Here is a 27,066-nt window from a genome sequence, read left to right on the forward strand (position 1 = left end):
AGATGTGGATCGAAAGCAAGAACGAAACTAGTGCTTTTGAGAGTTGGTCATACAAGTCAAGAGACGTAGGGTATGATATTGAGGATGTGATCGACATCTTTTCTTCAAAATTTCCTCCTCCTACTTCAAAACCTTTCAACTCCATCGAATTCATTGCCAAATCAACTCCATCCAAACCAGGTTTGATGACATCTTTAGCAGCATGCAAATTTTCGGGCTTAAATTTGTTGGTGGGGATGCCATTTGGACAGTTGTCTCACTTGAGCTACTTTTTGTATCGTGGTTCTAGAATGGTTTGCTCTGCCCATGGCTTTCCAATGCGGGAGACTCGTAAACTCAAAGGCTTAGATGGATTAGAAGAGTGGAGAGTGGAGGAAGGTGCACTTGCCTATCTGAAGGAGTTACATATTCAACATGTGCATGAACTAAATATGCTTCCAGAAGGGCTGAAATTTGTGACTACCCTCCAGAAACTTTTTACTTCGTCCACGATGTTGTCCTTCCTTGACAGACTTGAAATCAAAGATGGAATAGAAGGGGAAGATTACTATAAAGTGATCCATGTACCTTCTTTCATGATTGGAATATGGTTGGTCCACTGCAGAAGAATCAAGTTATCGTTTTCATCTCGAGGCAGCCATAATGAAATTCCTCACCGAATGAAAAAGTAATATTCTTCTTCCTGATTGTTGATGTAACTATTATGTAACTATTTTCGAATTGGCTGTGAATTCATGATTTTGTTTTATCAAGCTCGCTTGCAAGTGTTTTTCTTTTTCTTTTTTTTTTTTATCTCTCCACTTTTAATAAGGCATCTGGCCCAGGTTTATATATGTGTATATACCTCTATTATGTCAAACATTCAGTTGTCTCACTTTGACATTCAGAGTTCAGAATTTCATTAGAGACAAATAAATAAAAATTGATATTAAAATTAAAATGTAAAATAATAATAATAATAATAATTAATGTATGGATAACAAAATGAAGGAAACAAAGAAAAGCGAAAATTATAATAACACTTTATATTTTTTTTTCTTCACCATGTTCTCATTTATTTTTCACACCATTGCTCCTGAGCTTTGCCCAGTATGGCAGTTTATATATATATATATATATATATATATAATTAGCATCCTAGTGCTCTAAGGACAAATTATGACCATTTATATTGGTGTTAAAGTTGACCTTTTAAAATAGTTTAGGACAGAGTTCAGCTATTTAAGTAGCTTAGAGAACTATTATGGTAATGCAATATATGAGGGGCTGGGATTGGATACTTAACTGAGTTGTGGACACCCTTATTATTTTTGGCCATTCTAGCCCTTTAAAAGCTGCTGTAAATAGTTTAAGATGTTATGCAATTATGCTACATGTAGAGTCTAGAAAGTTCAGTGTAATGTATAGGAAAGGATTTCTCTGTAGATTATCAATTACAGATCCAGTTTAATCATCTTTATTGATGAATTGCTCTCTAGAATGTTGTTTAAATTGATGATGGAGTACCATCTAAAAAACTAAAGAGATAATCCAGAAGCAAAGTAGGGAAGCAAAATTCTATTTGGTCAAAAAAGAAAATGAAATAATGATAACCAAACACTTGTGATACGTAATTGATTAAAATATTTTAGACAAGCTAGGAAGCTAACCGAGAATATGGAAGAACATTTCAGTTATCTGGAAGTTAATTTAGAACCCACTGATTATATATACCTCACGTGGTAGGAAAACCCAGTGGGACCCCTATATGTTGCTATTGAAGGAAAGGTGTCAATGACCAAAATATAAAAAGTACCATATTGAGTGGTCATAGTCATCCCAACAAAAGTCATTGTTTTGCATACAGATTCCTGATTTGGTACCCAATGCCTACACAAACTGACGAGGAAAAAAAAAAGCAAGAGAACCTTAACCCAAAAGCTAATGGACAATGACACAGATGATGCTTAACCTTTTTTTTGGGGTAAGTGATGATATTTAGCTTTTGTTTGCCTTGCTAAGAGGCTAAGATATATCTATTATCCATGCCTAGTGCTGAGGAAAAAAATAAAATATAATAATAATAATACCCACTAGACATGAAATTCTTTTCCTAATCCTAGTAAACTCAAGCATTCTCTACGGTACTGTATAGTGTATTCCTCAATTATCTGCAAAATTTGGCAGCTTTAATTAGCTGCTATAACACTTGGAATAAATATATATATATATACACACATACGCACGTATAGACATGTATATGGTACTTCTCCAATAAGAGATCATGGGGGATTCTAGTAGATGTTAAAATCTTCTAAGTGACAACCCATAACATTTGTCAGTGTTATATCGACCTCACTTAATTTTAAAGATCATATCAACCCTTAAAATATTCACATGGATATGCACCTGTGTCTCTGTGCGTGTGTTGTGCACTTACGTGTATATGCTTCCTGATGGGTTAATGCACCTAAAGAGACATCAGACTGCTAGAAATTTTATTATACTAATTGACTAATAACTATTGGAGATGGATTACATGCTAAACTTAGCAGGAGGTATATTTCAAGCTTGAACTACAAATCTAATTGAAAGAGACCAATTATTTAAAAAATGGAATAAATTACCCAAGATTTATTCAAGCTGTTAAAATGGTACAAGTTGTTATGAATTGGAGACTCCATTAACATATTTCCTGTCAAGTTGTCCATGGAAGTTCCAGGGTGCTTTCTTTCCTCTATCTCTGTAAGTCTTTGTCAATTGCTTTTTGTAGTAAGATTTGACATATTGTTCTAGCTTCTCAAGTTATCTATTATTTTGTGAGGATGCTGCTGATTTGGTTTTGAAAGATGAAGTATTAGATTCGCTGTGCAGAAGAAATAGAGAATCCATTTTCCTGCATCACCACTAAAAAATATGCCTAAGATTTAATACCAATTATAGTAGGTTATGTTTAAAAATGGTAACCCAGAAAAAAGTTTCATTTATTTAAACAAAATATCAATGGAAAATAAAGGAGGAAAATACAAATGAAAAACTCATGGTCTATAAACTCTGGCCTATAGAGGAGGTTGAGATTATGCATTTATGCTTTAAAACGCTGTATTTGAGCCTGAGAAAGTGATTCCCAAATAATCTCCATCTACTGGAAAAGGGTCAGTCAAAAGAAAGGCAAAAGAAAAAGAGAATAATTAATAAATAAATGTCAAAGTTGGTTGCTTAAAGCATTGATGTGATTTGAGGAATTTAATCTTGCTTTGTGCCCACTTATTCCGGAGTCTTTCTATTTAGACCCAGATGTCTCTGTGTAAGCAGCTCTGTTAAGCATAAGGAAAAATTTTCATACAAAAGAGAAAATGGAGAATTTTTACTCGGTCTCTTAAGAGTAGTGTTCTGTTATTTTCTGTGTGAGAGAGAGACATAGGAGAGCCACGGCTAACTCTATATTGTAAGTTTTAATTAGATAAAAAATGGCTTGCATGAAGAATTGTGATGAATGGAAGCCTTTTATCATAATGATAGCTATCGATTTTGCCTTCGCCATTGTGAATATTCTTCTCAAGAAAGTTCTTGATGAGGGAATGGACCATTTGGTTCTTGTTACATTTCGTTTGTCAATTGCTACCATTTTCTTAGCCCCGATCGCTTACTTTTGGGAAAGGTACCAATTGCATCAGTTTGTTTTTCCATTCTTACCCATAGAAACATGCAAACCTTAACTCATTTTCTTGCGTGCTTATGTTAACATATCCAACATATTGAGCTTCATTTTTTAAAAACTTCATGTTCAAGTTATTGATCAACTCCAGCCTAGCTGGGTCAAAAAGAGCTCAATTTCTGACTTGGATGTCAATTGAGTAAAGTTTATCTATCCCCCACTCTTCCCTTTTCTTTTCCCTTTGTGGAAACAATATATGATATGGAAAGCTTGCTTGCAGGAAAAACAGACCAAAGCTCACATTTCGCATCTTATGTTATCTCTTCCTCAGTGCCATTCTCGGGTTAGTCACATTGATACACTTGCCCTGGAATTACCATCTAGTCAAGTTTCCTTTTTTTTTTTTTTTTTTTTTTTGAGACATTACTTTTTACACTTACAAAAGTGAAAAATAATTTTGTGCTTCTTTATTGCAGAGCATCTTTGACACAATACTTCTTCCTTCTTGGAATTCAAAACACCTCTGCTACTTTCGCTTGTGCCTTTGTCAACATGGTGCCTATGCTCACATTCTTAATGGCATTACCTTTCGGGTACGTATCGAAGATCAGTACCTCTCTGTCTCTCTTTTTTTTTTTTTTTTTTTTTTTCCTAAGTTAATTCTTTGTTTATGCTACAGAATGGAGACAGTGAACTTAAAATGTAATAGTGGAAAAGCCAAAGTGATCGGTACACTAGTATGCATCGCTGGAGCAGCTGTATTGACCCTTTATAAAGGAATGCCTCTATTTCATTCTTCACCAGCTATGGCTCATGCCATTGATCATGCTATAAAGTTAAGTTCAAGAAAAAAGGCACAAAGATGGACAATTGGTTCAGTAGCTTTGGTGATAGGAACACTTTTATGGTCTTCCTGGTTCCTTGTACAATCAAATATAGGGAAGAGATTCCCATGCCAGTATTCTAGCACCGCCATTATGTCCTTCTTCGGTGCCATTCAGTCGGCCATCTTAAGTTTGTGTACTGTCAGGAACCTTTCTGTGTGGGTTCTGAAGGGAAAGATACAAATCGCGACTGTCCTGTTTGCTGTAAGTATATATGTTATGATGCTTCTTATACGAAACCAACAAATTTAACTGTAAAGTGCAAATTATTCAAGCTAGGTTGCATTCAGACCAGATGGAAAATAATTCTGTTAGTAGATTCTCGAAAAACGCAATATAAGAGTATGCTGAGGGAAGTATCCAAATTGATAAAAAAGAGTTGCAAGTAATGATAAAAGATTTTATGTGAACTTTACTGTTTAATACGTTATGGATTTTCCTTTACCTGTTAATAAAGATTAACTACTTGACGTTTTGAGGTCAATAATTTCATTAATAGCCATATTGTCTGGATAGTCAAATCCCTTTACCATCTGCAATAATTGTGATTATGGATCGAAGAAGATCTAGCGAAATATGCTAAATCAATATACTGATACAGAATGCATGAGTTCACTGATATCTCTCTAAAAAAGGCATTCACATAGAGCTTAGCTCTATTGAATTAAAGTCAATGAATTAGTTGCTGTTCTATGCCTGCTTATCTACCTTCTTAACATGTATATATATCGGTATTTGGGTTTTTCAGGGGATAATAGGATCAGGGTTTTGCTATGTGGGAATGTCATGGTGTGTTAAGAAAAGAGGTCCAGTCTTTACAGCAGCATTTAGTCCCCTTGTTCAGATAATGGCAGCCATGATAGACGTCCCCATTTTGCATGAACAGCTCCACCTGGGAAGGTAATTTCTTAATAATCATTTCACTATTAGTGTTAATACATAATGATTATCAGTAACTCAACTACTAATTAACCTCCTCATTCACTGATATATTGATCAGCTTGCTTGGTTCTATCCTTGTGATCATGGGGCTGTACATTCTTCTTTGGGGTAAAAAAAAGGAAATGCAGAATCGCATAACAAAATTGGCTCAAGAAGTGGAAGAGATCAAGGAGCAGGAACCACAATTACCAGTCATTACAGTCTCTTGTGATTCACGGTGTTCTTGAAGTCAAGTTGCACGACAACTTACCACTTCATGAGAAGTAATCACTTTTTAATTTCCCCAAATTGGGAGTTAAAGAAAGTTACCCGACCTCTAATACCTCAAAAAATAAAGGAAAATATGTCTCCTCTGCTATTACTCAATTGACTGGGGCCATGTTTCTCCAAGGTCCTTTGTCAGAGTCATGGTAAATAAACTTTGCAGAAAGTAAATCTCTCTCTCTCTATATATATATATATATATCTATACTCTGAAAAGTAATGTCAAATATTTATATAAGAAGGTATATATCACAAGTTACACATCTTAGACCTCTCTCTCTCCTCTTTTTTTTTTTTTTTTTTTTTTTGGTGGGTTATAAACAAAACAGGTACCACCACATCGAAGTAATGATAAATATATATATATATATATATATATATAGCTACACGACCAGTTCTAGTGCTTATTTCCCCACCCCACACCCACCGCCCCCCCCTCTTTATTTTTTGCAATAAGTATGAGTTAATTGTTATATAGAGAATCCACACTCTTAAATCAACGAATGACTAACAAAGGAATTGATTTGATGAAACAAATCAGAATATTCAAGGCTGCGTACTGTTGCCATAGTAAAAAGACCATATTGCTTGCACAGACTAAAGAAGGCACAGTCACAGTAAAAGGACCATATTGCTTGCAGACTAAAGAAGGCACAGTCATAGTAAAAAGACCATACTGCGTGCAGACTAAAGAAGGCACTTTGCTGTCTAAGACTGATTTAAGTGTACCCAAAGAAGCTATAACCAAGGCAGGATTTTTTCAAGGGACAAGAAAATTACACATTACTACCCATTACCCAAAAATTATCATCATAACCTGTATCTCTACTTGCTCATCTCTCCCGGAAACTCTATAAGCTCGATAAGAGGCCGCAGGATCGAAAGCTTGACTGTGCATCGTGCTATTTGTGGTACGAACAGGGGTCTCAACGAATCTTCACTCTTTTCAGATGCCTTTACTGACAACCCGAAGTTCTTCTCTTTTAAGCTGGTGTGGAATATAGCATGGTGTTGATCACATATAAGTTGTTAAATTAGACCTACGCGTATAAATTACACTTCAAATGGTTCAATTTATTGCTTTATTTATAACTAAATGAAACATCAGTAACCCTTCTCATCCACATATTATTGGGTTTGGGTTACTTTTTTTTTTTTTTTTGGTACGCTACAGATTGGATTATGCATAATTAACATTTGATCATGCGTCTCCTTATTTGTTTCTTTATTTGTCTCATTATTCTTTTTATTATGAGATCATATAAACATCTTTACACTTGCAAACAAAAGAGTAATGAAACAGACAGATCTGTCTAAACGGTCTAAATTCGCAAAATATTAATTAGTCACTGTCACGCTAGACAATTTCAATTGGTGCACGTCACAGGGCATTGGATTTCTTCTTAATATTTGAGCTTTTCAAGTTCTTCTAGTTATCATTTTGAATGGTAATATTTATCCTGCTAAACAAACAACTATAATTCACAAGATCACAATTTCATATTATATAAGACAAATCAAAGGCAACAGGATCAAGTAGCAATTTTAGTACAAACTCTTTTTTTTTTTTTTTCTTAATTAATAACTCTCACTTACAAAAATAAAAACAAGAACAACAAATATTATTGCACTGCTTAAACTCAATACAGTACCAACCACATATAACCATATTATAAATTTTACATTAGGGAAATTTATTATTATAGCCGATCACTCATATATATATATATATATATATAGTACCGTTTAATAAAACTTTCCAACTCAATCTTGAAAACCGTATCTATATGGCCACGATTAAGAAGGCTTATTAATACGTTTATGTATAATATTATAGATTTGTAACCTATCTCTCATCAGTATATTTTGACGGAATTTGGTACGAGCTCCAACATCATGCCAAGCAACTTGATACGTGATATTGGAGTCTAAACTCTGTATCAAAGAAAGACAGACTATATATATAATTAACACATAATATATAAAATATTGTAGTTTCATGAACCTCCATTTATGGCCCTCGTTATATCCTCCAAAAGTATATTAGTCAGAATGCTCAGATCGGTCACCTTTGTGTCCTTCCTTGCGATCACCTTTGTGTCCTTCCTTCTTGTCTTTCTTCTTTCCCTTCTTTCCTTTTTTCTCCGGCTTATGGCCTTGGTGTTCAGCGAAATCAGAGATATCGACATGAACACCGGGATCATTGGTTGAGTAACTCCCACCCATCAAGATGGAGTTATTCACGGCCTGAAAGTTGCTATTCACGAACGTACTCAATGCATCAGATTCGGCCAGCGGATCAGCCTCACTGATATGAATGCCAGTTTTCTCGTCCAGCTCGGTACGCAGACTGGCGCCGGAGTTTGTTCCGGCGAGGGTGATGAGTCTGACGCCGTGTTCGTCTTCAATCTCCTGGTGGGTCGATCCTGATTTTTGGAGATCGGTGAGCCGGTGAGTGATGGCCGACACCATTTCTCTGACTTCTCGGTCGAAGTGTTTGTGTTGTTGTTTTTCTCCTTCGAAGGAAGAGTGGCTTGGCTTCACTGACTCTGCGATCACCATTGTTTGGTTTGTTTTTTTTTTTTTTTTAAAAAAAATAAAAATAAAAAAGGGAGGAAGCCGAGAAGATGTATGTGTGTATATGGGGACTATGGAAGAGAGAGATGAAGTTGAGCTCTTAAGGAATGAAATGGAAATGAGATTAGATATATATAAGAGGAGCTTGGAAGGGTGCTATAATAGTTACGGATGGAATAAGGTTTGCCTTGTTTTGCAATTTAGGGATAAAAGCTATTCCATCTCATAAAAAGAAAAAGAGGAAGGGATTGCTTGAGAATGGGTTATAAGGGGTCCACTTCTTTTGCTCTAACTTTGGGATATTGAATTTGAAGTTTTGGGAGAGAAAAGAATCACATTGCTATTATTATTATCATTGGTAGTAGTAGTAGCGGTACATTATAATTATATCTTAGAAGTGACATTGTGTTAACGAAACATATATAATATATACCATAAGAATATTATATTCAAAGGGGGGAAAAAAAATAAATAAAAACTATATAGTAGTATGTAATATCATAAGTACTATAATCTTAACTTCGGCTTTTGATAATTTTTTTTTTTTTAAATGATATTTGATAGATTTGCTTTAAGAAGCTGGTCCATGCATTGATTATATGGATAAAAAAAGCAATGTGGACCGAGAAAGGTCTAGTCCCGTAGACAATGAGCTATAGCACGGATAGATCCTAATTCGTAATTTTTGTCTCACCTCATGTGAGCTTGATTATAATCAAGGAGAATTAATAAAAACATGAATATTGTCAAAGTGTACAAAGTTTTTTTATTAGCTTAATTTGGCATCCTAAAAGGTATTTGTCCAATAGGTTAATTAACCTCAAACTTTTAGGATTAAACTTCAAATTTTAATACAAGTTAATAAGTACTTCAAAAGTTGACAAATACGTAAACCACACAACATAACTCCATTTCTTTTATAGCGGTAAAACTTGTTCTATATATGTAACATTGAGCCCTAAAATTCCCTAATATTGAAAAAAAAATAACAAATAAATTTGTTACACCCTAGCTAGGAGAGAGACCTAACTTTTTGCACAAACAAGTCACACAAAAAAAAGCAAACTAGCCTTAGATCTTGTTTTATATTTGGTTTAAGATGTTCCAGAGAGAGAAATGAAGGGAGACTGATAATTATTTGTCAGTAGATTAGGGGAATTTGGGATACTTCAACCTTCAGATGCTAAATTGGATAGAAAAGTAATTTTCTTTCCAAGTTGGAAAATTTGCTATTAGGAGTCCAAAATACATAAGACTTTGGACAAATTTTTCTCATGTTAAACATGGGTGTTATGGACTTTCCTATGTATAGGAAAAATTTGATTGGCCCATTCATCCATGTTGCAACAGTTGTATTCGACTCAACCTCATACTTGTGAACTTTCAATGTTGAGTTTTTTTTTTTTTTTTCTTTTTTTTAATTGAAAATTTTCATAGTTGAGACGGCTCCAAATCATGTGTGCATTTGCACTGTTACATAACTTGAAACATCATGAGGAATGAGTAACAAGCTTTTTGTTTGTCAGGATCCATAAAAGATGATGCAACGGCCCAATTATTAGGCTGCGGTGATCAGTCAGCTTGTTATACCTTTATATTACAACAATAAACTAGTCCAAAACAGCCCATATATATATATATATATATGGCATGGTTATTCTTATACAAATTAAGTCAATTATCACAATAATCTAGGAATGGTAATTTGAGTTGTTTTTGTATCAGATGATTAAGGTTGAACTCATATTATATCAACATGATGATGCATTTGATAATGCTGGGTTTTCAGTCACATGATTACTCTACATATCAAACGAAGTAGTAGGAAATATAAAGGTAGATGGAGATAAAAATATCATATTATTGGTCTCTTACTACAAGCATAATCCCCATTCGAGACAAGGAGTTTGATCGAAGATTGAGGAGCTTGATGGAGGCATGGCGGAGAAAAAGGGGAAAAACAGGAAAACAAGAAATTTCAAAAAAAATATATATATATATATATATATATATATACACACACACATAAATAAAGATAAAATTCACCTTATTTTTATTAAACCAAAGTTCATACTGGTAAAATATAATATACACAGGTGTCAGATTATATAAGATTTAAGTTGTCTTGTTAATTGATATGTCAAAAATTGTATACATAACTATATTTAATTAGTCATGTCTACATCATTATTATCCATGTCAGGGAACATTTTATGCATTGATAACGTTCTCCACCCAAAAAATCCATTTTCTATTGGCCCAATGCAAAGATTAATGATATGTTTATCTTTCAGCTTGCTTTTATTGATGAACGTTTTATTTTCTTGGATCATTATAATATTATATTTTTAATTTGTTTTTAATTATAATTCGGTTTCAATATTTAAGCTACTGATCTTTAATTAATTATCAATTAAAAAAAAAAAAAAACCAGCGTATGTTATAAAAGTTCAAATCTCTTCATTAAAAACGATAATACCACATCGACCAAAAATCCAATAAGTTTTATTAAACTTGTTTCAGCTAACGCCAATAGTGGCGCCGCGTAACGAAGGCTCCTAACCAAGTGGGACATCAAATTCGTTGGTTGTGTTGGTGATTGGACCATTTTGTTGCGGTGGCCCTTATATGGTTAATGGGCCTCCCTGTCCACCATCGATGGAACAAAACGCCTAAACAAATTGATCTTCTTGGGGCCCATTGGTCCGACTGTGATTGACAGGGTGTGGCTTCATCGCTGCACATACAACCATTTTTAAATAGCCAAAATTTATTATTATTATTATTTTTTTTTTTTAAGAAAGATTTTATATAAGACTTTTACTTTTGAACTTTACATGGCATGATTGTTATGCCATGGATTTAATGTGGCAATTCGTTCAATCTTATATGTTATTTAGCTTAGTATAAGAACCAGTTCCAATATTTTGTCCAAAAGTTTTTCTTCTAGTTACATAATTAAAATTTCTTTATTGTTTTTATGGGCATGTATTTGATCATTATTTTGATTGAGTAATAGAACTCATCTTTCTTGAAGATACAACCTTTTAGATAGCCAAATTTTGAACTTTTTTTTTTCTGATTATAATAATACTGGTTAGTACTTTGTCTAATTACTTCTATGGGGGAAAAAAAAAAACTATGTCTGTGACATGGGCTATTTAATAGTCACTTTTCCATGCATATTCTTTAAAGTTAAATTTTAATTTATTTACCGATAAATGCACTTAAAAACCCTGAATAATCATAAATATTTGAATTGAAATCTATAAAATCAATTTGTAACATACTGATACTCTTATGTTTTCAAAATCATTTTAAATTGGTCCAATTAAAGTTAAGTTTAATAGATTCCGTCAATTTGGAACCACATGCACCTTTAATGACCTCAAAAATATTTTTTTAAAATTTTTAAAAGAAAAAATAAATGTAATTTAGTACCTTAAAGTCACTAACTTTCATTTTGAGACCTTTAAAATCAATTTTTTTACATTGATAAAAAAATATATGTATTAGATGTTTAACAAATCTAAGAGTTACAAAAAATTAGATGATAAAAAAATTTTAAGTACACGATAAAAATACTAAATAGTAAAAAAATTTTAACAGCCTCAAAAAAATATAGATGCTTAAAATAAATCTGAGAGCCAAAAAAAATACTAGATGGTGAAAAAAAAAATTGAAAACATTATAAAAAATATCAAATATCCAATAAAAATTCTGCGAACCTGATGAAAGTATCATATATTCAAATATCTAATATTTTTTTTATAATTTGATTTCTTCTAGACTCTTAACCCCTGTTTGGCTTTATTTTCTATTTTCAATTTTTAAAATATTATTTTAAAAATAAAAAAGAGAAAATTGTTTTTATTTGTTTTATGAAAACAAGAATTGTTTGGTCAATAATTTTTTTAAATAATTTTCAAAACTAAAAAATAGAAAACATGTTTGACTAAATAGTTTTCAAAATTTTTTTGAACAATTTTTATTTATTTGTTTTTATACATACACGGTTTCCTTTTTTTTTTCCATATAAAAAACCTTATATATAATATATACATCTCTAAAATATATAAATATATATAGTATTAATTCATTCACATATTAATAAATTATATATACAATATATAAAATATATATTAAAATATAATATGATATTTTTTTTCCGTTCATCTTTTCTTTAATTATTAAAAAACGTTGACTTTTACTATGTCTGTGTAACAGCAAAGCGGATTTGTTTTTTAAAAAGTGTCTATTTTGGTGAAAGTTTGCATGTAGATGGACTTCACCGTAGCATATATGTATTTAAGAAGGCTGCATATATGTATTTAAGAAGCCTTCTATGGATAATTGCAACTGAGCGCTGAGAGTCGTCCACACTCTTTCTAGAGCAAAGAATGTCGTCCCACCGACTTGGTATTTTTTGAATATATGATTTTTATTTTTTAGGCTGTCAAAATTTTTTTTTACTCTCCAGTATTTCTATCATGTTTTCAAAATTTTTTTAGCATCTAATTTTTCTTTCAAACTTTTGTATTTTATTAAATATCTTTTTTTTTGTTATTATTTTACTTATACAAAATAAACAAATGAAATTTTGAAAAAAATAAAAAATATTTTTGATGGCCACATGAGCTGATCTCAAATTGATAGAATATGTTAAAATTAACTTTAATTGGATCAATTTAAAATAATTTTAAAAACATAAAATATGGATATATTACAATTAATTTTAAAGATTCCAATTCAAACTAATTGAGACATTTGCAATTATACATTATATCAAAGTGCATTTGTTCCATTTATTTATCTTAGATCAACACCTTTTATAGACACACCTTTAATGGAACTTAACCAATCAATCAACCATTATTGCAAAAATAAATAAATAAAAATAAAATCAATCAGACATCGTAGGATTCTTATATTAAAGCTGACATATATATATATATATATATAATTTGACATCATTATTCAATGCCGCGTCCATATACAGTTAATAAAGCAGTAAAGCAGCATCGTTGTAGGATAGGAAGACAATAGACAGGAAAAAAGGCAGCCCGTCAAAACATGTCGTTTTGAGGGGGAAAAATAAATAAATAGAATACCTAGTTTTGCAAAAATGAAATAAAACAAAACAAAATAGATGACAAACCGAAATTCACCATCAACACTCAAAAAGTACCAACTCTATAACGTTTTTTTTTTTTTTTTTTTTTTTTTTTAAATTTTCTTATATATAATATATATATATATATATACATTCATGATCAAATTATAATTTTAGTATCATTATTAATATCATAATCTTTTTTTTTTAAATTGCATCAAAAATTGAAATATAAAATTTATATTTATTGTAAATCAAACTTCAATGAAGTTCATCTTCTAAATTTTATTATTTAATGTTAATTATTAATGTAATTCAAAAATTAATTAAAAAAATTTAATATTAAAAATATTAAATTCTCGACTCAGTCCCATGTGAAGGTGCTCTGTGTGTGTGTATATTTACGTTATATGGTGTTCCAAATTTGAACCCCTATCCATCTGTCTTTGAAGGGACAGGTGTTTAATCTCAAAATCATAGATTCTACTAAATCTAGTATTAAAAGTAAAATAAATCATATCCCAATATAATATATGTTTAAATTTATTTTTTCAAAAAAAAAAAGTATATATATATATATATATATATCAGCCATATACAGAGAGCGGGCCCAATAAATGACTGTCCTGCTCAATGGCATGTGCTGGCATGATTAAGACTTGATGGTGTTTGAAAAGTTAAACCACGTAACATCCATAAATTCTTCTTCGTTAATTATTTTTGATTTCGTTTGGCTATACGGTTGCAGATCAGTCATGTGGAGCGAACTCTATTGGTGCATAATTCGAACTCAGTCTTCACAAAGCTTTATGATCACCAACTTGAACACCCCTTTGATGGTTTTCAAGATTTGATTAAAAGGAAAATCTCTGGAATGATTTAAAATAAAATAATAAAATATAGGCAAAAAGGTTCAAGGAAATAGCATGATCAGCACAACTATATCTTTATTTATTACTCTGAAATTTATCCCCACATAATATAAACCAACTGTAAATTTAAGATATAGTCTCTCATATTATATTCCAAAATAATCAGTAGAATTTGGCCGAATCATTTTCGCATCATTATATTCACAATTAGAGCACCTACATATGCTTGAAACATAGGAAATTTTAGTTCATCTCCACCAGACACATGCTACACGAAAGTTTAGATTTTCATTTCCAATTGGAGAATATAGTACTCTCTCTGCTAGCTAAACTGATACGTAGAATTAAAACCATCAATATTTCATGCTGATGGTTTTCAATGTTTTAACACTATGAAAAGGACTAATGGCAATGCTACAAAATTATGCAGAAGTACTACCTTTGTAGCCTTTGGTCAATCCAGAACAACTTTTTGGTACTTAGTAGTATTGGAGCAAAAATCAGGGCCATCACAAAGTGATAGACTCCTCTTCTTACCGAAACAATCATTGACAGAAATGCAAGATTCTTGGTGCTGTAAAAGGCGTGATGGTGGAGGAGAAATGGCAACTGGTGGGATATCGATGGTGTCAAGACGAGGAGGAGGGTGCTGCCATTGAGGCAGAGGTCCAGCCAGAAGGAGAGTTTGAAGGAGTGGTCCAGCTTCTCTCACTGCTTGAAGAAGCTTCCCTTTCTCTGGCAATGGCTTTCCCTCAACCAACTTCATGACAGCCGGTGGCAATGGCGATGACAACAATGGTGGCTGCAGAACTGCTGATTCTATATCTGGAGATGCAATTAGGATGTTTTCATCAGTAGTATCAGAAGTGCCATAATGCTGATTAGATTTACTGCCTTTTGGATCTTCCTCATTGAGTGAAGCAAATACTACTTCTTCTTGTGGCTGTTTTAGATGCTGAGCATGATCATGATGGCTCTGCCTTTTCTGTAGTTGTTGGTTGAGTATGAGATTGTCAAACATCAGCTTCTGGCATTCTGATTGAGCTTCATTTCTCTCCCTTATAGCTTTACACAGAAGATCTTTGAGATGAAGGAGCTCTTCTTCTCTCTTTGTGATCTCCTCCTTTGCTGATAAAATTGTTGTCTCTAGCTCCAAAGTGGTATGCAAAAGACCATACCTCAACTCCTCCATTCCCTGCAGATGTACAGAGAAAATCAAACAAAACCCATTAGGAAATTTTAAAACCCCAGAACAAAAATTGCTTAAAACACACAATTGAACAGAGAGAGAAGCAAATCTAACGTCCTTGATTAACAATGTCGATTGGGTACCTCTTCTTCATAGCAGAAACCCCAATTGAAAGGACTGCATTGATCCAGCTCCATCACTACTTTGAAGTGGCCTAATATCACAAAGAGAATGAATGGTTTAGTAAGGTATATCTATTTTAAAGTGATCTTCTTTTGGTTTTTGTTTACATTCGTGGGACACAAAGTTGGACAAAAACGAAAAAGGCCAAAAGCATTATAGAAAAGGTAGCGCCCAATATGTATTGCTTTGCTCTTAGAGGCTTTTATACAAACAGGTTCTATGTACACATGGACTGGATTAGTGGACTCTACTTTGCATGCAGAAGATGGTGAAATGTGAAATGTGAGGTGAAAGTGAGAGCGCGTGTGAGATCTACTTGTCTTCATCAACTCTCTTAACTTTTTCTTTCTATTCGACCAAACTACGAGCGGTGCACGTGCACACTTGAGCTTTGTGTTGTGAATGTGATCAGTTTTTGAGGAGCTTTTATGATCATTTTGATTTAACATTTACGGACTTCGTGTTTACTCCTATAACATCATATTCATTGGTCTAGGGATATCACACTGGCAAAGTTATCTCCCATTTTTATTTTTTAAAAAAATGGAAATTAAAAATTTAATATTTCTATAGATTTATCATTTTGAAACATTTTTATTAAAAAAAAAATTTTAAAAATTAATATTTCAATTGATTTATTATTTTGAAACAGTCTAGTTGGCAACGATTAGTGATGATTATTTTTAAATCTTCGATTTAAAATTTAAATTTTTTTTTTTCCGAATTTAGATAAATTTAGAAATGCCTTAAATTAAACTTTAGGAGACACTTAGTAATATTAAGTACCATATTATTATACTGCATCAAATTAATTAAAGAGGATAAATACATGCATGCATGGAGCTGTTTTCACAAAATGTACTCGAGACTTATTGTAATTATGATAACCAGGGAAAAAGACTTTCATCTATTGTTTTCATTCTGTTTTCTTAAAAATATACTCAAGACTTATTGTAATTATGATAACCAGGGAAAAAGACTTTCATCAATTGTTTTCATTATGTTTCCATTTTTCATAAATTGAAGTAGAAAGCAAATCTTAAAATTAAATATATCAAATTTTTTAAGCTCGTGGCAATTGTCCCTGTCACTACTAGCTAGGATCTTTATAAATTAATAACATTCTAAAGCCTAAAACGTGCAAAAAGTACCAACCAAGAGAGTATTCTTTAATAATAACATTCCCATATAATTAATTGAAAGCTGAAAGTAATTCTAAAACTTAATTGAAAGACCAAGCAGCAGGGGAAGAATTATATACTTTATTTCTGCTACGAAATCAATTCTAATATATATATACATAGAAGATAATTTTATAATACGGTCCGATCCATATATAGCTTCATTCCATATATAATTTAGAAAATAATTTTTTATTGTAACAAAAGAAAAGGCATATGTATGAAAAAAAAAAAAAAAAGGGGACCAAATTATGATAAGCTCCACTATAACCGCTCTGCTTTAATTAACGGGAAAAGAGATGTTTGGTCAGACTACAATTGCGAAAAGTCTAACTTATGAATGATGAAAGCCATAAGATATCTATACCACTTTTTTCTTTTAGACTGATAGTATGCTTAGGTTTTGTTTTTTGACTCTTTAAAAAGAATAGAAGGATAATATAGGTATGATTCATGTTCAACTATATATTCTAACACTAGCTGTACTGTTAACTATCTATTTTGTCCTTCTTAAATATGCCTATATCTTATAGCATAAAGTTAGTATTGGATAAATCTTTATAATCTAACATTTACCTAATTAAAGGGAGTTGCGGCTTCTTTTTAGAACCACGCGTACGTGCATAGTACACATGAAGCAAATGGTTCTAGAGAGAAAGGAGAGAGAGAACCAAAACAAAAACAAAAACAAAACAAAGCACTTAGGATAAATTAAGATAACTTAAAATAAATTAAAAAATATGGAAACTCGTATTTTAGTATTTTTTAGTTTTGGGGCTATTGCCTTAATTGGACTTTGTTCTTAAAACATTGAAATTTAGGCTCTTGGTCGTTTTGGCTATCCCTTTGTTGTATGAATTTTTAGCCAGCTTTTGCTATATATAATTGAAGTCCAAGCATCAATATGCTTTGAAAATTTACAATTTGTGAGTCTTATAAGTCTGAGCTGCAAGTCACATAAGACGAAGCCTTAACCGTGATTAATCATAATATCAAATTGAACAAAATTACAATAATATATAAATCAACTGCTTAAATGGCAATGTCTTAAAAACGATGGCAGAAAATACATTCACCCCATACTAAAGCATACTAAAATGCAATTATTTCAAAGTAATACTAATGTTAATTAGTTTTTTTTTTCTTTTTTTCTTTTTTGAAAGAAGTGTTAATTGGTTTTGTTAATTAACCTCTTCAACTATGTGCCATTTTGCACTCGTCTTGAAACTAGAAATTGTGATATTTAAATCTGAAGTCTTTGAAGGAAATACAAATCTCTCATGCAATTAATACATTAATGAACCGAATGGAAATTGTCAAGTAGAATTTATTCCATTTTTTCTTTTTCTTTTTTTTTTTAATCATTTTGACACTATCTTAAATAAATATTACACTTAAAAGGATATATCACTTCCAAATTCCAAATTGCTAAGTTGTAATAGGGGACTTCATGTTACTTATACAAGTCGGGCTTTGCAATATCAAAATTCAGATTTATTTCTCTATTTCCACCGAAATACGCTCTTTGGTTGGTCTCTTATTTATATATATATATATATATATATATATACACATAGATATATATATATAGGAGGCTATGGTGCGGACCACATCAAAGTTGATTTTTTTAAAAAAAAAAAACATCGGTTTTGCTGTTACGTACACAGAGCAAAGCTGACTTTTTTTTTTTTTTTTTTGTTTTAAACATCGACTTTGGTGTAGATCCGTATACGGATGGACCACACCATAAAACTACCCTATATATATATTGAATTGAGTATCACATGGATCATTCATATTGTCCCTTTACTAACTGTTTCGTAAATTCAAGGATTTTTACTAACAAATGATTTTATTTTAATATATATGTCATTTGTTAGAGAAAAATATAAATAAAATAAAAATCTACCTCCCATCAGCTTAAGTTTTTGGGATCAGTAGTATTTCAACTTGATATCAGAGCTAGAGATTTAAGAGTTTTTGGGTTCAAAACTTAACGACTCCATCCAAAATAAAAAAACAAATGTAAGGACCAGAAAAGTCTAAAAGAGATGGGCCTATATTTGTAAGGATCCAGAGAAGTCCAAAAGAGATGGATCTATATTTAAGGGGGAATGTTAAAAAAAAAATATAAATAAAATGAAAATTCAACTTTTGGAATCAGTCTATTTCAACACATCAAGCATACTCAAATTGATATTATTATTATTTTTTTTTCTGGTTTGGGTCAGGAGTTTTAATTTCCAGTTGGGCAATGGACAAACCATTATTTAATCATGACTTCATATTCTAAAATAAAAAGAAAGAAAAGAAAGGAAAAGTAATTATAGAACTTAATTGACCGGTAGTAACATTATTACTATATTGAGCCAAAAAAAAAAAAAATTATTACCATAACAAAACTACCCCTTCAAAAATGATTAACATATGATCATTTCTAATTAAGGGCATACATTAATTTTGAAAAGTCCAAAGCAAGCAAAGACTTTTTTTTTTTTTATCATCGTCAACAATCAACAAAAAAGAGGAAAGAAATTACAAAACAAAAAGGGCTGGCCAGAATTTGATCATTCAATTCTTTTTGTCCAGATTTTTCTATTCAATCATTATGAAGGCCATGCGTTCAATATCATTCAAACTGTTTATATGTTTCAAATATATATATATATATATATGTAAATGAGCATATATAAGTGGCTGTTTGTGAATAATTTTGAAAGTGTTAAAATCACTTTTAAAATTATAAAAACATTTCATATAATATTTGATAATAAAAAATAAAATAAAATTATTAGAAAGTGATTTTGTTTTTAAAGAATTACATATTTTGTGATTCTAGAAAAGTATCAATTAAGTGATTTTTGAAAAATCATTCCAAATGATTTCTAAAATCTTTTAAAATGATTCTTAAAAATTACTCTCAAACGGATTCTATATTTTATAATTTAAATAAATATTGATTAAAAAAATTGTTTTTTTAATGCCAATTGATACATGAAACTTGAGACCATATGCACCTTTGCTTCCATTTTCTGTTCTCCTCTTTCACATAAAAACATAAAGTTGTAGAAACCAAAATTTTCTACGAAAAGACAATTGGGCAAAAGAAGATAATGGTAGGGTCGTCAAGGACCCTCTTTTTGGTAGCATATTTTATCCTTATACAGAGGCCTAGGCTAAAGCGGTTTCCAATTTTGACCCGTTCACATCAGCTAAATCCCATGCCATGGCATTACGTGTGGGTCCTCCTACATCTTCATTCCATGATGATGCATTTTTTCATGCACATTGTGCTCAATTTCTCCATTCAACAAAATTCAGTTATTCACGCATTGCGTCAAAAAAAAAAAAAAAAAAAACAAAAAAAAAATTATTCACAAATCCACACATATGCGCACACAATATATATTATATACCATTTACTAAAAACATATATTAGGTTAATTACTTATTAGTATTTTAAAGTTTCATAATTATATAAATTAAAACTTAAAATTGTTCAAATTGAATTATAAAGTTGCAAATTTGATATGAATCAGTCCAATTAATGATGGTAATATTACCTTTAGATGATGTCAGCATGTTGACATCATATTATTTAATAATATCTTTTTTCATTTTATATTTATAATTTTTTTATTTAAAAAATTCTATCCATTCTTATTTCATTTAAATTAAAATTTCAAAGAGAGTAAATGTTTTTCGATCTAAAATTGAACCATAAAAATAAAAATAAAAATAAAATTGGAATTTTTGGTTTAATAAGAAAAATTTTATTAGATCAAAAATTAATAATATCTTTTTATGTCTAAACTGAAAAAAAAAAGACCGAAATTGCAAAAATAAAAATTAAACTTAAAATTAGACAACTTAAATAGAATTTTTGCTCTGGTAAAAATATTTTTATTAGACCAAAAATTAAATTAAATAATTTTAGACCAAAAATTTGTAATAATTTTTTATGCCCAAATCATAAAAAAATAAAAATTAGACAAAAATAAATAAATTTTAATTTCTATGCTTTTTTTTTATTTTGGTATTATATAAAAAATAAAAATCAATTTATTATTACTAATTTTTTTATTTAATCTAATAATTTATTTTTATTATTTTTAGATTGTTATTTTTTTTTTAAGCAAAAGTGATTCATTCTATTTTCAATTTTTCTATGGTTGTTCATTTCTTATAAAATCTAATGATTCACAAATGAGTATAAGTAAATTTACTGTCATTTTCTTATTTGACCAAAATAAAATAAAAACCACAAAAAATAAAATTTATTTTTATTTATCTAATTTTTGGTCTAATTTTTATTTTTTCTATTCTAGACTTTTTTTTTTTATGGTTTGGGCATAAAAAATTATTATTAATTTTCTATTAAAATTGTTTTATTTAAGTTTTGGTCTAATAAATATATTTTTATTAGATCAAAATTCCAATTTTATTTTAAAGTATTATTTTTGGACTAATTTAAGTTCAAAACTACTTAATTTCTTTGGTGTTTTAGTTTAAATAAAATATGACCAAATATAATTTTCAAAAAAAAAACCATAAATATAAAATAGGAAAATAAAAAAATTATTTTTAAAAATTTTTTTACTTGAAACAAATTATGATGTCAGCGTGATATTAGTATGCTAATGTTATCAAACAGCAAAATTAATACCATTGATCAATTAGACTAATTTATAATAATTTAAAATTATAAAATTCAATTTAAGTAATTTCAAATTTTAAAATTTAATTTGCTAAAATTTTAGGGCATCAATCAGCAATTAAACCTATATATTATATACCACATCAAAAATATATTGTATACCTTGCATCTTATTATGTAAATATAAATATAGGCTACGATTTTCCTTTTATTGAGGCTTGAAAATAATATTTTCTTTTGGTTTGAAAGATGATAGATTTCTTCTCCAAGAGTTAATTTTTGAATTTTACTATTAATTGTCAATGTTCCATCACATGATTTTGTTATTATGTAAATATAAATATAGGTTACGATTTTCCTTTAATTGAGGCTTGAAAATAATATTTTCTTTTGGTTTGAAAGATGATAGATTTCTTCTCCAAGAGTTAATTGTTGAATTTTGCTATTAATTGTCAATCTTCCATCACATGATTTTGTTATTATGTAAATATAAATATAGGTTACGATTTTCCTTTAATTGAGGCCTGAAAATAATATTTTCTTTTGGTTTGAAAGATGATAGATTTCTTCTCCAAGAGTTAATTGTTGAATTTTACTATTACTTGTCAATCTTCCATCACATGATTTTGTTATTATGTAAATATAAATATAGGTTACGATTTTCCTTTAATTGAGGCTTGAAAATAATATTTTCTTTTGGTTTGAAAGATGATAGATTTCTTCAAGTTATTTGTTGAATTTTACTATTAATTGTCTATCTTCCATCACATGATTTTGTAACTAAAACGTCAAAATTATCAATCTTAAATGTGTTTATTTTTTTTGGTTTTAAAAAATCCTAAAATCAAAAATAGGTTAATACCCTCCTATTTAGCCATCTAGCTAACATTTTTAGACTAATATATATATATTTTTTTTTCCAACTTTTATGGATCACTATGTAAAGAATAAGGTTACATGCACCAACTTTATTTACAAATTGACGTGGTAAGTTGGTAAACAGATTACTCCAGCTGCTGATGCAATTTAATCTCGTAAGAAAATGCAAAAGCGAATAAAAAAGTTAATAATAAACTCACTATCAACACCGATTAATCATCTTTTTAGTTTTTCCAAGACGTTGTCATTATTTTATTAAGTGTCATTGTCCTTGTCCAATTCGTGCGCTAACGCGGTTTGGATCCGAAGAGTAGTGATGACCAAGAACCATAGAGACTAGCGAACAACCTTTTTTTGGATTTTGGTCACTTTTTCCTTATCTTTTGCTTGACTTTAACTTCTGCTGCATTCTGTAGTCGCACATTCTTACAAACATACAAGTGAATTAAAATGTGTAATAAATTTTTTTTAAAAAAATGTGAATTAAAATATAAAACACAAGAAGAATGATTAAGCTTATGTTCCATATCAATCTACTAATCTACTTTATATGCCCATCTCTTTGCTTCAACTTGGGTTAGTAACCAGACAGCAATATGTTTCTCTCTCTTTCTCTAAGCTCTCATGTGAATCCATTCTCAGTTTTCCTAATACCATGTTTAATTTCAAACTCTAAATTGAAAGTGTGAAAGTCAAGGACCTAGTTAGTAATTGGGAGCAAAATAAACAACACAAAAATATAACCACCCTAAATGACACTCTAATCTTTACAGTGACTCACAACCTTATATCCAAGAAAGAAATATACTTAACTTGTATTACAGAAAATATATTTTACACAAGGCAAAAGACTACAGCAGGATACAGATAAAAAAAAAAAAAAGAAAAAAAAAATGCTTCATCACTTTCTGTGCTACTAACATAAGCAAGCCTAGTTTTAGTTACTCACTCCATTCTACGCATCTTCACATTGATTGGAATTTCCTTGTAGGACGTAACCTTCTCAGCTGCTCGACGTGATGGCCTTCCAACAGATGATCTTCGAAATTCTTGAGTAACGGGTATAGGTGCAGTTTCTCCACCATCTTCCTTTATGACCGCTGATCCCAGCAACGATGGACCAACACCATGCAGTGAATCATCATACCTAGGAGAGACGGCAAACTTAGGATCATCCATATGAAATGAATCTTCATTAGCTTCTGTTTCTTCAGATTTAAACCCAGCACATTGCCTTCTTGAACAACTGTTAGGAAACCATAAAATAATATCTAAGTTTCTTTGGTCCTGAATATTTGCCTAAAATAAATTGAAATGACATAAATACATAAAGCAATTTAATATGCAAAAACAGACTTTTTGTTGTCGACACCATGCACTGAATCATCGCACCTAGGAGAGTTGGCAAAATTAGCATCATCCATTTTAAACGAGTCTTCATTAACTCCTGGTTCTTCAGGTTTAAACCTAGCAGATTGCCTTCTTGAACAATGCCCGTAAGGAAACCATAAAATAGCATGTAAGTTTCCTTGGTTCTGAATATTCCACGAAATAAATCGAAATGATGTAAATGCATAAAGCAATAACATGCAAAACATACTTTTTGTTGTCAACTGTTTCTTTAGGGGAGACCGCTAATTTAGCATTATCCATTTTAAATGAGTCTTCATTAGCTTCTAGTTCTTCATATTTAAACCTAGCAGATTGCCTTCTTAAACAACGCCTGTTTTGAAACCATATAGCAGCATGTAAGTTTCCTCGGTTCTGAATATTTAACAAAATAAATCAAAACGATGCAAGTGCATAAAGCAGTAGCATGCAAAAACGTACTTTTTGTTTTCAACCGTTTGTTTAGCGTTCACTATAGAAGAGACAGCCAATTTAGCATCATCCATTTTAAATGAGTCTTCATTAGCTTCTTGCTCTTCAGATTTAAACCTAGCAGATTGCCTTCTTGAACAATGCCTGTTAGGAAACCATAAAATAACATGTAAGTTTCCTTGGTTCTGAATATTTCCCTAAATATATTGAAATGATGTAAATGCATAGAGCAATTAAACATGCAGAAACATACCTTTTGTTGCCAACCATCTCTTCAACATGGATTGCTTTAATAGTGAGAGGATCTAAAGCTGCATGCAAATCAGAAGTTAAAATGGTCGGAAACTTGGTACATCTAAGAGAATGTAAGAATAAACAAATTGCATAGAATGCTGATTACATTGGGCTTTTGATTGTTGTCTACGGTTTGCAATACCAGGTTTATTCACCTTAGCTGCTTGCGTGGATTCACCCGCCTCACCATACTTGTTTGCAACTTCCTTAAAATAGTAAAAACCAAAAAAGTTAAAGTACAGAATGCAAAAGAATAATTGTCAAACTTAATATAAACCATTTGGGCATTCTGCATACCTCATTTGCAGCATTTTGACATGTTACTCTTTTCACCTTCTCCTAGAAAGCAAGGTTTATAATGTCAAAAAGATAATGCAATCAGATATGATAAATTTCATTGATTGAATTTAATACTGATTAAACTGACCTCTGCTTCCAATTTCATTGCTTTTAGAAACCCACTTTTGCATGCAAGCTCATGCTGGATTACCAAAAGCTGACAAGGACAGAAAAAATTCATTACACAGAATATGAGATGTATCAATATAACCTGAATTAAGTCATAAACTTACCCTATCTTTACCTGAATTAACTTCCTGCAAAAATATAGCATTTTAATTAGCAGTAGAAAAATGTTGGTGGTACATCAACATAACTAAACCAAGGCTTCCATAAAATATAAGAATTTTTGAAATTTTTAAAAAATTACCAATGAAAGGTTGTGCTTACCCTCAGCATATGGCTGTTTGCCTGGGCTAGTTGCAAATTCTGTTGCTGTACCTTTTCCAGATTGGTTCTCAGTTTTAATATCTCTACCCGGCTCAATTCAAGAAGTTTACTGGCAACCAATATTAAGAAAATACAGAAAGAAAATGTAGGCCCGACAAAATTTGAACCAAAATAAAAAATAAAAATCAATAAACAACAACGAATGAGAGCAACAGTAAATAAGCAAAACAAATTGAAAAAGAAAAAAGGATACTTCCTGTCAGCAAGAAGCTGCATCAGAATTGTATTTTCCTGAAAGCACGTTCAAAAGAGTAACCTTATAAAGTTAAACTAGCAACGTAGATAACCATAAATACAATGCATGATAGAGAGTTGTAAGAAGATAAACCTTGTGGAGCTTGTCAACGTACTCCTCAGTTGCAACTTTAGCAGATTGCTGCTTTGCATCTTGGTTTGCTGGGTTAGATTGCTGATTCTGCAAATTGCTTATATCCATAAGCCTTTTTCTTGTGGGACCTCCTCCAGTTGAAGGTTTCTTTAAGATCTCCTCTCCTTTATTGATGTCTGCTACAACACCAATGATCTCAATTATTTAAGAAATCCTATCCAAACCCTATAAATTAATCCAAGCCCCTAAATTGCCTCCCAGATAACTAAAGAAGATGAGAAAATTGAAAAATATAAAATGTTAAGATTTAAGCAATCGAAATTCCACGGACTATAGGCACAGTTCAAAAGAGCCTGATTTTAAATTCTGTTCTTTCTACATTCATAGGCAGCCAAATCCCATATTGGTTTCCATCTGAAAGTTCATTCCCTTCTTTAGCATTTCCCCATCCTATTAATCCTAATGAAAGGGGCAGAGAACAGGTCAAAAGCATTCCCAAATTGGAACCTCATGCCCATTCCAAATTTCTATATAAATTCCACAAAACCTTACATCTGAAACCTCTAGGGGACCAAAACAAATTTCTCAGAACTTAAAACCCTAAAAAAACCCACTGGCACTAAGTTTTAAATTAGCAATTCGACAAAATTCTTAACCTCCTTAACAACGCTAATCCCCAGTCTGCAAATGATGTTTCATCATAAAAATAAAATAAAAATAAAACTCAACGAATTATACGTACAAAGAAAACTTTAGAAGTTCAAGCAGCACAGAAAAAATCACAATTAAAAAAATTTTAATTAAAAAAAAAAAAAAAACCCAATATGCTTGTATTCGGTTCGAGAAAAACGGAGAGATAGACAGCAAGAACAGCTTACCTCCAAGACCGAAATTATCCGAAGCGTTGTCCATGGCGGATTGCCAAGCTCAAACCTTTATCTCTCTCTCTCTACCTGCTTCTTCTCTCTCCAAGTTCGCGTCGCCTGCGAAGTGTTCGACTCATTTTCTGAGCGAGGGAAGATGGGAAATTGGGAATTGAATGAGGGAAATAGAAGAGAATATACATCGGAGGGTAAAATCGTAAAATGGAATAGAGGGAGCTTTGAAAGCCAACGGATCTCCGAAGTGAATCCGAGCCTATTTTGAATCTTAAAATAATACACCGAACCTAATAGCTAAACAACGACGAGGTGGGCGGTTTTTGAAGTCCTAATTTCTACTTATTGTTTATTACCAATACATTATTCATGTTTTTAAATTGTTGATTTTCTTGTAGTTTATAACCTTAATAAGAAATTTGGATAACAACATAATGCAATGTGGCAATAAATTTGTATCATATATTTATATACTTCATAGAGATTTTTTTTTTCTTTATGGATTTATAATTTCGAATTTAATTTAAAGTATTGATCGTTAAATCTTAAATTTAAATAAACATTGAAGCAGCTAAAAA

The 27,066-nt window shown here is 30.9% G+C and overlaps 4 protein-coding genes across 12 annotated transcripts; 1 reads left to right on the forward strand and 3 right to left on the reverse strand.

The window, feature by feature from the left end:
* The first annotated feature begins 41 nt into the window (after positions 1 to 41).
* Positions 42 to 6,001, forward strand: LOC107413296 (WAT1-related protein At3g30340). 2 transcript variants are annotated; one of them, XM_060819930.1, is made up of 7 exons: positions 42 to 180; positions 290 to 667; positions 3,918 to 3,980; positions 4,114 to 4,230; positions 4,317 to 4,725; positions 5,270 to 5,421; positions 5,522 to 6,001. In XM_060819930.1, exons 2-7 carry the CDS (start codon positions 291 to 293, stop codon positions 5,688 to 5,690), a joined length of 1,287 nt encoding a protein of 428 aa, XP_060675913.1. In that variant the 5' UTR covers positions 42 to 180; position 290; the 3' UTR covers positions 5,691 to 6,001. The 2 variants fall into 2 exon arrangements, with proteins under 2 accessions (XP_060675913.1, XP_015876696.2); XM_016021210.4 differs by lacking the exons at positions 42 to 180; positions 290 to 667 and adding an exon at positions 3,129 to 3,640.
* A 1,327-nt stretch (positions 6,002 to 7,328) lies between these two features.
* LOC107413294 (uncharacterized) lies at positions 7,329 to 8,411 on the reverse strand. The gene has a single exon (XM_016021209.4). It carries the CDS (start codon positions 8,287 to 8,289, stop codon positions 7,771 to 7,773), a length of 519 nt encoding a protein of 172 aa, XP_015876695.2. The 5' UTR covers positions 8,290 to 8,411; the 3' UTR covers positions 7,329 to 7,770.
* A 6,147-nt stretch (positions 8,412 to 14,558) lies between these two features.
* Positions 14,559 to 16,095, reverse strand: LOC125421662 (uncharacterized). The gene is made up of 2 exons (XM_048470985.2): positions 15,622 to 16,095; positions 14,559 to 15,484 (listed from the first exon to the last, which is right to left on the reverse strand). The coding sequence occupies exons 1-2, from the start codon at positions 15,673 to 15,675 to the stop codon at positions 14,744 to 14,746; spliced, it is 795 nt and encodes a 264-aa protein (XP_048326942.1). The 5' UTR covers positions 15,676 to 16,095; the 3' UTR covers positions 14,559 to 14,743.
* Positions 16,096 to 23,020: 6,925 nt separating this feature from the next.
* Positions 23,021 to 26,772, reverse strand: LOC107413226 (shugoshin-1). Of its 8 annotated transcripts, none has more exons than XM_048470963.2 (13): positions 26,489 to 26,769; positions 25,611 to 25,786; positions 25,476 to 25,513; positions 25,223 to 25,331; positions 25,066 to 25,089; positions 24,921 to 24,989; positions 24,791 to 24,832; positions 24,600 to 24,699; positions 24,453 to 24,510; positions 24,209 to 24,343; positions 23,979 to 24,101; positions 23,771 to 23,860; positions 23,021 to 23,624 (listed from the first exon to the last, which is right to left on the reverse strand). In XM_048470963.2, the coding sequence occupies exons 1-13, from the start codon at positions 26,520 to 26,522 to the stop codon at positions 23,324 to 23,326; spliced, it is 1,299 nt and encodes a 432-aa protein (XP_048326920.2). In that variant the 5' UTR covers positions 26,523 to 26,769; the 3' UTR covers positions 23,021 to 23,323. The 8 variants fall into 8 exon arrangements, with proteins under 8 accessions (XP_048326920.2, XP_048326921.2, XP_048326917.2 ...); XM_048470964.2 differs by having other exon boundaries at positions 23,771 to 23,857; positions 26,489 to 26,768; XM_048470960.2 differs by having other exon boundaries at positions 23,735 to 23,860; positions 26,489 to 26,764.
* Positions 26,773 to 27,066: the final 294 nt, after the last annotated feature.

This window comes from Ziziphus jujuba, chromosome 8, assembly GCF_031755915.1.
Source record: "Ziziphus jujuba cultivar Dongzao chromosome 8, ASM3175591v1".
NCBI lineage: Eukaryota > Viridiplantae > Streptophyta > Magnoliopsida > Rosales > Rhamnaceae > Ziziphus > Ziziphus jujuba.